The 14,972-nt window shown below is 40.9% G+C and overlaps 1 protein-coding gene across 4 annotated transcripts in view; it reads right to left on the reverse strand.

Moving 5' to 3' along the window:
- Tnc (tenascin C) overlaps positions 1 to 14,972 on the reverse strand; it is an 87,229-nt gene that overhangs the window by 59,044 nt on the left and 13,213 nt on the right. For all 4 annotated transcript variants that reach the window (XM_031377652.1, XM_031377654.1, XM_031377653.1 and 1 more), the window contains exon 2: positions 1,430 to 2,011. In XM_031377652.1, the coding sequence (XP_031233512.1) occupies positions 1,430 to 1,886 (457 nt within the window). In that variant the 5' untranslated portion in view covers positions 1,887 to 2,011. The remainder of the gene's footprint in view (positions 1 to 1,429; positions 2,012 to 14,972) is intronic.

Consider the following 14,972-nt stretch of genomic DNA (forward strand, 5'->3'; position numbering starts at 1 on the left):
CCGGGGAACACCCAAAGTCTATGTGTGTCCTTCTTTATCATAGAGTCATCTATGATAAAGTCATCATTTGATCCACTTTTAAAGTCTCAGTTTCTAGATGTACAGAGAGATGTTAAACCCGACCTTAAAGGATTGTTGGGAAGATCATACAAGACAGTTACTACTGTGTCTGGTCCATACAGGTAGCTGTATGGACAGCCCTGACCTGACCACCTTCCCATTAGCACACTGTGTTCTAGCGCGTTAGAGTACTCTCTTCCTGATCACACAGACTCAGTACCATCCTGGCAGAAATATGCCACTGTAAGAACACAGGACTGTGGGAGACTTTGTTCACACCTAACTCAGCAGGACCTGGGGAGAACTCTCCTCTGGGCCTTTGTTTCCCTATCTGTACAATGAGTTGATAGGGCTACAAAGTAGTCTCTTTGCGAGAAGGGACACCGTGTTATTCTCAGATGTTATAGGGTAAAACTAAGAATTATATTTCAGAGACAAACATGTTTGGCCAAGATAAAAATAAACTAGGGACTAGAGGGATGAGGGCTCAGCAGCTAAGAGTGCTTGCTGTGTCATCCTAAGGAGCAGAGTTCAAATCCCAGGTCCTATGACTATATGCCTGTATCTTCATCTCCTACATGAGTAGAGACAGGGGGTGGGGATCACTGGGGCTTGCTGGTTTCTAACTTAGCTGAGAAAATGTGAGCCCCAGGTTCAAAGAGGATGCTGCCTCCAAGGAACTGACAGGTTGGTGATAAAGGATGTCAGGCCTTCTTCTGCCCTTAGTGCACTTTTATAAGAGTGTATGACTGCATACCCACACGTATGTGTACACCCTCACCCACAAACATATATACACAAAAGTGATAAAATAAACAAATCTTAAAGCATCTAGATTTATCTATTTTGTTTTTTTTGTAGGTATGAGTTCTTTGCCTGCATGTATGTGCAAGTACCACTTGCGTGACTGGTGTATGCTGAGGTTGGTGTATGCTGTTGACCCCTGACCCCTGGGAGTGGAATGACAGATGTTGTGAGTGTCCATGTAGGTGATGGAGTCTTTATCCTCTGGGAGAGCAAGGGCTCTTGCCTGCTGCATTAACTCTTTAGTCCAATAAATCTAACAGATATAATTAAGTGAAATAGAGCTTTATGAAGCAGATTTTTCAAATGCTAGAAAATTAGCATAAGAACTATTATTACCACGACTCTTCCGAGAACAGAAGAGAAATGGCTGCAATTGCTACCTTTACTTGACCTTAAAGTCTCCCCCTCTGTCTTTCTTTTTTTTTTTTAAATGAATACCTTGTCTGTCTAGTTTCCCAGGAAACCAGCTTTAAAAATCACTCATGGATCCCTTTAAGCTCAGTGTTTCCTCATTGGTGCAGAGACAGGGGCAACAAACCCTGCTGCCTTCGAGGATGCCTACCTTCTGCAGGTTGGAGGCAACAGCCTGTACCCATGGTGCACTGCTCCCTTAGAGAAGATACCAGCAACTCCAGCTCCTCTAGCCTGCTCAGGAGCTCCTTTACATCTGGAGCTGCAGCACAGCCACAGGCCCGGCGAGGGATGTTGATGCGGTGTGTGAACACAATCTGGTTCTCCCCATCCACTGTATGTTCCTGGAAGCTTCCACTGGACTCTGGCGTGGGGGTCAGGTCTTTCTCCCCACTCGCTGACTCCAGATCCACTGAGCATTGAGAACCCATGGGCAACTTGATGTTGTAGATATGGTTGAATACTACTGGCTGATTTTCTTCTGGCAGGGTCATGTTCAGCCCACTCTCTCGCTTCTGCCTGATGACTTTCTTGAGGACCCCACCTTCAGGAGTGAGGGCAAACAAAGCTAGAAAGATGCCTGGCAATAGCCAGGTCATGGCCCCCATGGTGGAGGTTGGATTGGCTGGGTGTCTCTAGATCTGTAGGGTGCCTGAACTCCCAGTAGAATTTGGTATTAAGATGTACTCAAAAGAATACAGTTGGATGCCCCCAATCTTCTTGGAAGAAGGATCTATAAATAAAGGAAAACAATAGTTATTAGGCTCTGTCACTAATGTACACTGTGGAGTGGCTACAATTCCCAGTGATTTCTTTTTTTCTTTTCTTTTTTTGCCTTCTTGCCCTCTGTGTCTGAAACTTTCTGTCTATGGTAGTGAGAACATAAAATGGTATCTAGAAAAACCTTGCAATTTCGAAGAAATGACATTACTCACTCAACTTTTGGAAATGTAAGGAGATGATAGAGAAAAGAAAGACATGACAAAACATTAGAAAAAGGTGGGCAGGGGTTTGTATTGTGGCTTTGGATCTGAGCACTTAGGTAAGGTACTTAACTTTCCCCCTTACTTCACTTTTTACAGTGAAAATCCTGGCCAATGGCAGGGTTAAAAGGCTGATATGATGAGATCATTCCTTGTCCCTCAGCATTTACTAGCCACACCTTGTAAGGGAAATTTTATGGTGCTGTGAAGTGTAGCCCCAGGAGATGTTCAATGACTCCTGACTGTAATTACTGATTCTTCTGCACTTCTGTTTCTCTATCATGGGAGACAGAGGGGAAAGCAAATTACTCAGGGGAAAATGAGGTTTTAGGTCCTACACTGTTTCTTTCTAGTCATGAGGCTCTTGCATAGCATCCATTCTTTGTATCTCAGATTCTCTTCTCTTTGATTTATCTATCCAGAACATTCCACAATCTAAGCTTTAGAAGGACTTGACAGAGCACTGAATCAGGTACCCAACTTAAGAATTGTCCATGATTTTCTAGTGTCTTCTCAGATTGACCAATACTGAGAGAATTGACACTGAATATTCTATAGCACCCAAAGTTCTGTGGATAGTAGAAATAAATATAAGATCAGGCATGGACTCTATTAGGACATAACAACAGAACTAATGAGAAAATAGAACAACCCTTTCAGTATTTAGGGAACAAAGGAAAACAAGAATGTAAATCATAGGTTTTGAAAATCACAGGAATTGTTCAAAAAATAGCAGACTATGGCTTATTGGGAAGGAAGCAATTGAGGATGTGATGTAAATAGTGAGGAGGACTTGATGTGACAGAATGGGGATGTACCTTGAAGTTGTTTTGACTGCTGAGCTGACCTATTTATCAGTCACATTGCCACTCATATGCACAGACATTCAGGTAGGGGAGAGGAGCTCTCAAAGATGCTTGAGAAATTACTGAGTGAAAACTGAGTGCCTAGCTAAACTCTGGCTCATTTTAAGACATACAAAATAATGGCTTACATATATATGGGAGAAATAAATACTCGACAGAAAGTTACTTATGGTCTTCTCTCATGAAGACATACACCTGAGCTGTTGGTTGAGACCCCAAAGGAAGACTTAAGGATAATGTGGGAAGAGAGAAGCTATTTCGTAGTGTAGTTAAGAGGTCCCTAGGGGAGGAATGATGTCTTTGAGGGTTATCTTTCACATCAGTTCATGGTGTCTGAGGATTGGGGACGGTGCTTTGGGAAAGATCATCCATCCACATCTGTGTTGTGGAACATCTAAGCCCTTTCCGGTTCTGTAACTTGGGTAACGTACTTGTCTTTCAATCCATGACCCTGGCCTTGTTTATAAAATAAGGGTCAAAAACAATTTCAAAGATGGCTCAGTCAGGAAAGTGTTTGTCATTAAAGTATAAGGACTTGAGTTTGGTTCCTTGAATCTATGTAAAAGGGTGGGCATAGGAGCACATGCTTGTAGATCTCTGAGGCTTCTGTGTAATCTGCAAGTTCCAGACCAAGTGATAGGCCCAGTCTCACCCCACCCTCCCCCCCAAAAAAAGCCCCAAAACCTAAAAAACAAGATTGATGGCTCTGGAGGAAATTGAGAAAAGACACTTAAGGTTGACTTCTGGCTTCTGCAATACCACCACTACTGCCACCACCACCACCACCCACACAAGCACCACACACACACACACACACACACACACACACACACACACACACACTCACAGATTAGAGGTCTGTACTGGAGTTTCAGAACTTTGGTGCTTTATAGGTAGTCAATCAACAGGACATGACATTGTGTTGCACTCTTGGGATCACCGTCTACCAAGAGTCTATGCCAATAGCACTTTTTGCTTAAGCCAGAACTTGACCTTAGTTGAATCCAGTCCCAAATTCAGTGGCAACTTGGACCGGGATCAGAGAAGCTATAGAAATCACTGGTGTATGAGAAACAAAACCTTGTGAAAATCAATTTGCTAGAAATAGAAATGTATGCTCTAGAGAGGGTAGAACTGGAGAGAAATAATGATGTTAGCGATGCAAAATATTCTGCTGCATGCAGATAACTGGTTGGTTTATGTCTCTTCTGAGGGCAGACTCTGGGGACATTAGTTGAGATTGCAGTTTGAGAGATTGAGGTTAGACATAGGGAGTCAGGCTCAGATAGTTTGTGCTTTTATAACTTTAGGATGAACGGTTTAATCTACAAAGGCCATAAAAAGTATAGATAAATGATTATCATTGAAAAAACATATTTTATGTGTGAATATTTTTGCCTACAAGTATATCTGTATGGATATCACATGCATGCCTGCTGCCTGTGTGTATATCTATGTACCACATGCATGATTGCTGCCTATGTATGTGTCTGTTGCCTGTGGAGGCCAGAAGAGTGAATAATACCCCCTAGAACTCAAGTTATAGATGGTTGTGAGCTGCTATGTAGGTGCTGAGAATCACTCTTAGGTCCTCTGGAAGTGTAGCAAATGTTCTTAACCACAGATTCATCTCTCCAGTGCCCTGGACTCTTATATTTATGGAAAGTGACAAGTAATGAAGGGTCTGGAGAATGTGTTATAGGAAGCTGATGACTTGTGCTCCTTCATTCATTGCTGAGGAAGCCAACATGGAGTGTATCAGTATTACCATATATCAGTCCCAGGGAAGGTGATATGGTGTTATATTCATGTACCCAAGAGAACAAGTGTTGTTGTATATGTTCTTTATGGATTACTGGATTGGTGACAAGTTTGGACACTTCAGCACCTATAAGAAGCATGGTGTATCCTAAAGGTTATCTTTAGTCATCTCTCTACAGGCTGGAGACTACTATGAGATAAAGGAATTATTCTTTGAATATTTTCCCTGCTCATAGCTGGAGAATAAGCAATGCATGATTTCTGTTTTAGACATGGATCAACTTTATCTGGAAAGCCTCATGTGGTTGGAGACACACTCTGAGTTAGTTACTTGTGACATAGTGATTAGTAGCTCATGGCATGTGTTTATCTTTTTGACTTAGGTACATACATGGAATATCCTGGACTTGGATAGACAACAACAATTCTATTTTTTTTAATGCAGATGAACTTGTTTCCACATCATTTTGGCAACTCTAAGGTATTACAGCAAAATTTTCTTCTGGCTTACAGGGAAGAAAATTTTATTGTGTTAGGTAAGTCAAGCATGGGGCTGCTAACACAGGCTTCTAAAATGGTCTACAAATTCCTCACTCCTCGTCCCTCCCAACATCCATAAATTCCTTCTTGGAATGTGTCAGGAAGAGCCAGGAGCCAGGAAATAGCCTTAAGTGTAGATTTGTTTTCCAAGGACATCTGATCCTCTCAGTTGAGTGAATCCAGGACACTCTGGGTGAAAAAAAATACAGAGAAAACTTAAACTGACAAGCCAAAGACCCTTCTAAGCCATGAGGGTCTGAATTTCAGCACTGGCAAGTCATTATCTATTTGAGATAGGATCATGGGCCCCTAATTGGTGTCCAGTAACATATCAATGGGACTGCTGATTGTCTCAGAGACTTGTCACTTAAAAATGTTGTGTTTTTTTTTTTTTCATTAGAGGTGAGTTGAATGATGTTCTTTCTTATAGGCCTTGGGATAGACTTAGGCTAGTAGAGAGTTTCAGAGTAATGGACAGCTCTGTGTTTATACTAATGAGGTCATAGGTCAGTCAAGGAGGCAGCCATAGAAACAGACCTTTACTGGGAGGAATCATAAATGCTAAAGTGAATAAATGTCCTAGAATAGACTATGTGATGTTTGGTACCATCTGTTCCAGAGGCAGCCAAATATTGTTACAGCTTGACTCTGTTCTTCCTATTAGTATGAACCACAGCGAGTTGCAAATTGTTTTTAGATAAAAAACGATGGGTGGCAGCAATTCAACATAATTCCACCTTATCTCTATAGCACTGGATATAAAATATTGCTGGAACTCTGTGTTGACATCTGTATAATGACAACATCAATACCAGCTGCAATGAGAAGAAATGAGATAATTTATACAAAACACTTTCTTAGCTAACACTTAAAAGAAATTAGTCTAGTAGGCATGATTGCTTTGTCTTGTTTGGAGAAGGTGGTTAGCAGAAGGCTACGTTGTGACCAAAAACAAATTCTTAAGGTGCTGCTGAGAAGTCCTTCTTTTTCCCCAAACCTATTCATTTTTCCTTAAGCTCATTGTTTCTTTCTCTTTCCTCCTCTTTCTATTCCCCCTCCTTCCTTCTTTTCTCTTAAGTTTTATTTAATTGTACATATGGGTCTGTGCACATGCATGTATGCACAGGTAGTGGGCAGAGGCTGACTTCTGGGAGCCCATTGTCATCTTCCACCTTGTTGGAAGCAAGGTCTCTTTTGCTTCTTTGTTGCACTGAGCATAGTTGACTAGCTGGTCCATGAACTTCTAGCTGGTTCTGTCCCTGCTTCTCTTCCTGCTGTAGGAATGTTAGAATTACATACTGCTGTGATTCCATCTGGCTATTTACATGGATCCTAGGCATCTGAACTCAGGTCATCAGGCTCACTCTTGTAAGCACCTTTACTTACTGAACCATCTTTCTAATTCACACTGTGGTTTTCTCTGTGGAAGCCTACAGTCCTCAGTATTTCAGTTAGTCTGATATCAGGGACATTCCAAAATCCTTAGGAGAATGAGAAGGTTATGGCTCCAGACCCGGGATTCCCTTAGCCTTGGTCTAATTCAGTAGCAGGAACAAGGGAGTGAATGAGTTGGGTGGAGCTCTTTTCTGGGAGGTCAGAACTTTGGCCAAGACTTTTCTGAGGCCGAGAGCTGCTACTGGGATGGTTGTCCATGATACCCCGCCAGCGATTTCTTCAGAACAGACTGTCTGTGGTTTAGTCTTTCAAAACTGTTCTCTTAATGGAAAACACTTGGCCCAGCCTTGCAGTGCTTTCCATATGCAGTCAGAAATCAGATTATAAAATCAAAATTACAACAGTGCAGGGATTACAACCAACAGTAGAGGATCACTGAGTGTAGAGGTGGTAAATCAGTGGTACCTGTACACTGTGTACATGCAGGCAAATAAGGACACATTTCTGAGAAAGTCCTACTGTAAGCTTATGCTGCATAACATACAGCCATATACAATCATCATAGCGTATATTTATTTATGGGAACTATTATGGTGAAATGGATCTATAATATTACATGGTATATTTGGAATTTACTAAGATTGTAGATATTTGTTATTCTTATCCTATTCAAAGTAGCTGTGTGTAGTGGTAGATATATTGGTTATAATCTTGAAACTGGTAACCATTTCTATCTGTCTGTCTATTAAGAATCACATTATACACCAATGATTTCCAATTCTACCTCAGTAAAGCTAGAAAAAAATCAAAGTAAAGCCAAGGAAATGTCTCTTTGCAACAGATGGAGACCACTACAGAAAACTGCAACCAATCAAAATGAAGAGTTATGGAGCTCAGCCCTAATGGATATAACTGCAAAATACTCCTACACATAAGTTTCAGGGGATACTGTAGAAGATGAAGTAAAAAGAATGTAAGAACCAGAGAATTAAGGGGCCTGGTATGAATCTGTGTCTCCTAGTAATTTCAGAAGCTATACTCACAAAGTCCCACCAACAATGGCTAACCAGATCAGAGCTGAATAAGGATGCCACCAACGGACGTGAGAAAGTGAATATGGAAAGCCAAGTAGGCTTAAACCCTACACTAAGAACTCTAGGCAACTGAGCAACGCACTGACAATGGAAGAGGTGGTCCTCTACAGAGAAATGGTTGCTTGGTGCTAAAATGTCAGCCCTGAAACATACATATAAGTTTATAATGATAAGGACTGGACAGGCTATATTTCAGAATATATATGTATGTTCATATACATGTATGCCTGCAATAGCAATTAGTGAAAAAAGAGATCATGGATTTGTAGGATAGCAGGGAGGGGTATGTGGGAAGGCTTGTAGAAAAGAAGGGAGAGGAAGAAATGTCATAATTACATTATAATCTCAAAAATAAAATAAAAATAATAAAAAGGAAGTACATATTAAAAGTTTCCATTAATGCTTAGCCTGAGACCATTGTAATGGTCTCCAGAAGTATAAGGGAAAGGAACTGAGAGGACTCCTATGCTAAGATGTTTCTAGAATTCTTGATTCTGTATGTCTTTATTCTATCCATCCATCCATCCATCCACCTGCCTTCCATCCATGCATCTACCATCCATCTATCTGCCCTCCATCCATCCTCCATTCATCTACCCATCTACCCATCTAGCCATATTTATTAAATACTACCATGTGTCAAGCCTCTAGTTAAGCATGAATGATACAACAGTAGCCAAAACAAATGTGATCTCTACAATGAGAAAGCTTAAAACTATCTCCTTCCTGAACAGTCTCAAACGTAACTGTTTTTCAACCTATTCTCAAGTGCCACTACAAACTAGGGAACATGTTGCATGGCCCTAGCCCAACAGAAAGGGGAGACATGCTGAAATTCTTTCCAGAGAAAATTGCTTCTTACTCACTGTGGGCTTCACAGTGTGAAGTGGAGGAGCGACTAAGTAAAGAGCTGTGTCCTTTTCTCAGAGGACATTGTAGAAATGCATTTGGAGACTATGCATGCACAAGAGTGATAGTAGTGCCAGCCTCAGTGAAAGAGTTAAGGAAGGAAGTGGTACTCTTGGCTAAGGAGCTCATGGAGGAGTTACTGAAGGAGCAAAGGCCCAGGTGAACCACATACTGGTTGAAGCGTTCTTGAGAGTTCAAGAAGAAGGATACCGACAATAACAGAAGTACAAAAGATACTGGGTTTTATTCATTGCTTGTATTTTTCCAGAGCTTGCACTAAGCATTTTAAACACATGATTTCAAATTCTTTCCAACTTGCAAGATAAAGTTTTTATCTTCATTTTGAAGATAAAGAAACAGAAGCATACAATTATTATGTCATATGTGCAAATCAGGTTGCCACTAAGGAGTGAGGATATGAACTCAAGTCCCTTTGAGCCCATTGTCATTCACTGCCTTTCACACTAGAAGTCAATGAAAGGAGTTAGTATTTGAGAGCTGCTGGTGCTCTATCTATCCAACCTTCAAACAGCAGGCTGAAGGGGAGTCTATCAGTTCCACGTGATCAGAAGCTGATGGTGCTGCTGTGGAGTGAAGCAAGCTGCTGGCACCTCTGAGATGCTGCAGAATCTAACTTATTATTGGAGAGAGTTCTTGGTGTCTAGAAAGCCCACTTGCCCCACTTGAATGGACAGACTTAATCTGTCCTTCAAGTGAAACTCAAATAACATCCATTGTTGGAAGTTAGTTATCTTCCTTTCTGTCTTCTGAATTGAGCACTACTTAAGGAAGATTTTGACGTCTAGAAATGTTTCAATTCTATTTTATACTAATGTGAGGCTGACTTAGTTATGCACTGTACATATAGTTAAGACTACATAGGGATTTGAGTTTCATGAAGGCAAGTTACATGAGCCATCTATACAAAGACTGTACATAGGATACAACAAACCCCAGTTTTAGAATATTCTTGGTTGTAGTGACCTGTGACTTGCTGCTAATTTGGCAGTAGTTCTGTCAAACAAGATTTAGTCATCCACTTAAACTCAAACAAAATGGCCAATAATAAATACAAAGGGATACAGATATATTGATTTTTTTTCTTTCCGGTGTTTGGATGAATCACTGGTGGCATTTTGTGGCTCCCTTCCTTCCTCTCCTTGAACAGAAGTTTCATTACCAACCAAATTAAATCCCCAAATTTTAATCCATAAAATATTTCCATCTAGACACAATAATGAGATTCATATTTGTGGTTTAGTATACCTAAGAGCAGCTCTGACGAAAAATGACTAGGTCCATTGATACATTCAGACCACAAGCTACCTCGTGATGGTCTGGTTTCAATTTTTGAAATAAAACTTCTGCAGAGCAGTAGCTTTTTCTCTGCTGCTCCTTGCATAAAAGAAAAAAAAGTGGGTTTGACCCAATGGCAACACTATAGATTCCTATAAAATTCTGGAAAATCATTTCAAAAATGAATTTGAATTCATTTCTCCTGGAACAATAGCCTCCTCTATTTTGTATTTCCACCAGAATTTTAAGAAATGCAGTTGGCACTTTCATAGGTCTCAAACAATTGAGCCAAGGTGAAAGAATTAGAGATATTTATTCAGGCGGGACAGGTTATGGATAGAGAGCAGCACAGGAGCGGGACACTGTGAATACATGTGCTAAATATTTGGCATTTGGGGACTAGAGTATTCGGAAACCTTTTCTGAAATAACAGTCTTGGTATTCGGATGAGTGGAATTCTGCTGGCCCGAGGTTTACTCTTAGATGCAGCCCGATAAAGACACTGACAACTACCAGACCCAGGAGACATCAACATCAGCCAGCCGTGATACACTTTGATAGGAGCTGACCCCTGAAATAAAAATGGGTCTCCAAGATTGGTAGCAAGAAACCAGACACTATGGAAAACTGAGTCTACTCCAGTAATTAATTAGTGTGCCTAGAAAAGGCATTCAGACACGTAGTGTCTACTTTTCCTTTCTCTAAACGGGATCACCTAAAAGCTACAATAATAACCAGTCCTGATTGAAACCATCTGTATTCTCTGTGCCTTATATGGATTATTTCGTTGCTTCTTTTCTAAGATCCCTGACATTCGTTCCTTTATTTTCCTCTCCCCGAGGATGGGGAAACTGAGGTCACATAGCTAGAAGAGGAGAGGCAAGTTTAATTCAGGTGGTCTGACTCACCAGTTAGAGGCAGCATTCTTAACCCTCAGTTTCCCTCCAGCAGTTTAGTAATGCCAAAGGCTGGTTTGCACGACTAAGTTCAAAGGATTAACTTCAAAAGAAGCTGGAGTTTGGACACCCACCCCCTAAAACAAAAACTATTAACAGTGTAAAATGACTTTACAGAGTTACATGAGAGCCAGAAAAATAGAGATATGCCTAAACTCAGAATTAGGCTTAATTTAGCCATACAAATGCAGGAAGCTATTTCCTAACGTGTAATCTGTGGCATGTTGAGAGGTATTAATGCTGAGCATAAAGTATTTCCTAGTTAATCATGTTTGGAGAAGGCTATTTTTAAAGCCAATGTTATTTTAAGCCAAACAAATTACACATTTTACTTTGCTTCAGGATTTTCCAGGGTCTTTTATGTGTTTGTGGAAACCTCCAAGAAGAAGACAGTTTATAGCGAGTTTCCCAAACTTACTTGATTGATTCTTTTGTGTTTGAAGTACGTCATAGGTTGGGTTTGATGGCACACAAGGGGTGGCAAGTACTGGGACAGGACAAACCCTTGATCCGCTCTCTCTTTTCAGTCCTTCCACATTAGAAATGATGCTATACCTTGCCAGGACCTGTCTATCATAAAAGGGTGAAGCCCCAGGATGGAAGAGCTCAAGCAATTAGAACATAAAGGGAGACAAATAAGTATTATTTATTTGGTTCTTAGCCCATTACAAATGCCTTTTCATCATGATCCAAGCTTAGGCAACTGGAGAACACTGTTCATATTTTCCTGCTATCAAAAGCACAGGCCTGAGACAGTTCACCAAGTTATCTAGTCAGTCTGACTTGAATCTGAATGAAGGGTACTGTCTCTGTCTCATTCTGCACAAATTTAAGTTCCTTTTGTTCAATTGAGTGATTTATTGGTTGGTTTCAGAAATTAACATTTATGTAATAGCTAAATGCCAGGGGAACACTCAGTTTCATTAATGTGAATGCAGTTTTTGGACTCATAGAGGGAGAATGAAATTGGAAAACTGGGTAGGGTGTGCATGGTCATTTTATTTATCATTTTGGACTTGAGAAGAAGGAGAAAGCATGAAGCCAAGTGAACTAAAATGTCTAAATCTCCTGTAGATCTCTAGAGCTGGTAGAGAACAGCCTGCTCTCCTTCAGCTTGGCCCAGAGAGAATGTTAACAAATGAGAGGATGATAAATCAAGAAGTAGCACACAGGGGAGTTTAAAAATCAGTGGGTCCTGGAAAACCAGTCAGAATATGAGAAAATTTCAGAGACCCTGAAGCTTCAAACTTTCTTTTGGAATGGTACATTGGGTTTGTTAACTTGATACAACTGAGTCACCTGGACAGAAAATCTCAATGATGAATTGTTTAGATAATGGTAGTTTGTGGATTTATTTGTTTTGATTACCTTAATTGAGGCAAAAGGACCTGCTCATCATGGGTGGTACCATTCTCTAGGCAGGGTATCCTGGATTATATAAGAGCAGAGAAATTGATCTGCACACAGAAATGCATATCTCAATTCAACATTCAATTCTCTTGACATCAAATACTTCAAGTCCTTATGCTATAACTGTACCAAAGTAATATATCTCAAATTGTGAACAAAATAAACCCTTTCTCTCTTGTTTTTCTCACAGTATTTTATCACAGTGGCAGCAAACAGAAGTTGGCAGCATTTTCTGTCTGAACAAGTAAATGTACAAGTACGGAAAGGAAATTAAGTTCCTTCTCAGCAGAGTTCTTTATTTCAGCATGTGGTGGGGAAATTGAAAGATTTAACCTGAGGGAACAGGGTTAGGGAAGACCATATGAGAAGGAAAGGAAGAGGAAGAAGGATGGGGAGAGGGAAAGGGAGCTGATAAGGGCGGGAAGGAAGGGCACTTCCTTCCAGTATAGACTTTGGCATTGTGCCCCTACCTGTGCTGGGAAGACTTATTAGACAAACTTTTATTTCTGTCTTGGTCTTATTATGTGTATAATACTATATGGCTTGCCAAGGTCCCAGTGACTGGAAACTGCATGAAAATCTGGCATACTGATTGGAAGGGTCAGTCAGCATTTCCTTAAATGACTTGAGAATAAATGTGCTGTCAGATCACCTCTTTCTCCTAGGATTTGAATCAAAGTCTCCTCCCTTAGTTCCCAGTTTGAACACTTGGTCTTCAGCTGTGGGACTAATTTGGAGGCTGTGGAGCCTTTGGGAATGTGGGCCTGGTGGGTAGAAGAGGGCCAGAAAGGTGGGTGGTGGGCACTGTGGGTTTAGAGCCAATGTCTTTGCAGTCCAATTTCCTATGCTCCCTGTCATTCAGGTGAGCAAACCAGGGCTGCATGCTTCTGACACCTCAGGCTGAGTCCTGAGCTGCCCTCCCCTGCCATCCTGGGGTAAGACTCTGAAACTCCAATCCCAAATAAACCCTTCTTCCTCTATGTTGCTTCTGTCAGGTATTTTGGTTACATAGACAAAGACTTCCTAAGTATCTAACTTTACTATTGTAGCAGACACTGTTATAGAAAATATGCAAATGAACATGGCTATGTTCTAATACAAAAAAAAAAAAAAAGTACAATTAGGCTTCTACATCACAGTTTGCTGACCCCTGGTGGAATATAGTGATTATTACAGTTGCGGTTATAGACCCAAGGAGAGCTGGATTGGCAGTAAAACCAACATTTTGTTATTTACTGCCTATAAATCTGTTTTGTGAGCCTGTGGAATAGTTCAAGGGATAAAGGCACCTGTTGTCAATCCATGAGATTTGAGTTCAATCCCTGGGACCAACAAGGAAGAGAACTGACTCCCCTAAATTCTCAAATTATCTTCTGACTTCTGAAAATAGGTTTTCCTGCTTGTACGTGCGCACACACCCCCCCCACACACACACACAAGCACACACACACGCAAACACACACACACACTTTAAAACAAATGTGTCTTGTGCCAAATGCTCTGTTTCATGTTTTTTGTTGATTTTATTACACTAGCGAGAAGAGCATTACTATACCTGTTTTGAAGTTAAACTAAGACACGGGGAAACTCAAGAACTAGGTCATAAGACAGAAGCAGCCTTTGAAGCCTGCACTGTGACCCTCATGTGTGACATTTCAACCACATTGTGCCACACTGGGATGCTCCTCAAACACTTTCTTCAGTTCTGAAAAAAAGTGCAAACTTCGAAGTTGAGCTGCTCAGTAAGGGAAAAGATAAGGAGTGCTGAAACAGTTCATTTGCTTCCAGACCCCCTAGCAGCTGTCTAAGTGGTCTCCACGTGTAACCCCACAAGTATTTGACCTCTGCCTTCCTCACTGAGCTCTGGCTGGCTCTCCTACTTTGTACACTTTTTCTCTGGAGAGCACCGAAGCCAAGGTGCACTGTTTGCAAGTGGTTATTAGCTCCTGGGTACATGTTGGCAAGTTCCCGTTGGCTTAGACAGGGTTCCAGGATCTGCTGGGGTCTGGCTGTGCTCACTGGATTCTCTAGCCAGAAAGAGTTGCTAATTGGGATGACACTCTGCATGTCTCTGCCTCTCCAACTAGGTTTCCTGACCTGGGCATGTCTGTTTTGGCTCAAGTGGGATGTTTGTCCTTTTCACTGTCAACTTAAATGTGTGAGGGCAAACTTACAGTTCCCTTGAACATCTTTGGAGCCTGGTGCTGTGGTATAGTTTCCAAGATCAGAGTCCAACATGTTTTAAGGCAGATTTCCTTATGGATAAGGGTGTCAGTGGTCCCATCAGATTAGGGACATGGATTTACCAGAGATGAAAAGAATTTCTCAGATTCTGAATTTGATTGCACTAGACCTTCCTTTAGTTTCTAATTAAATGGGAATATTCAAATTCCTAAATACTGCTTTAAAATCTCAGTTCTATATTCCATTCTTATGTCTCCTTTGAATGTTTCAGGAGTTTGTCTGGCTCCTTTTTTTTTTTTT

This window comes from Mastomys coucha, unplaced genomic scaffold, assembly GCF_008632895.1.
Source record: "Mastomys coucha isolate ucsf_1 unplaced genomic scaffold, UCSF_Mcou_1 pScaffold18, whole genome shotgun sequence".
NCBI lineage: Eukaryota > Metazoa > Chordata > Mammalia > Rodentia > Muridae > Mastomys > Mastomys coucha.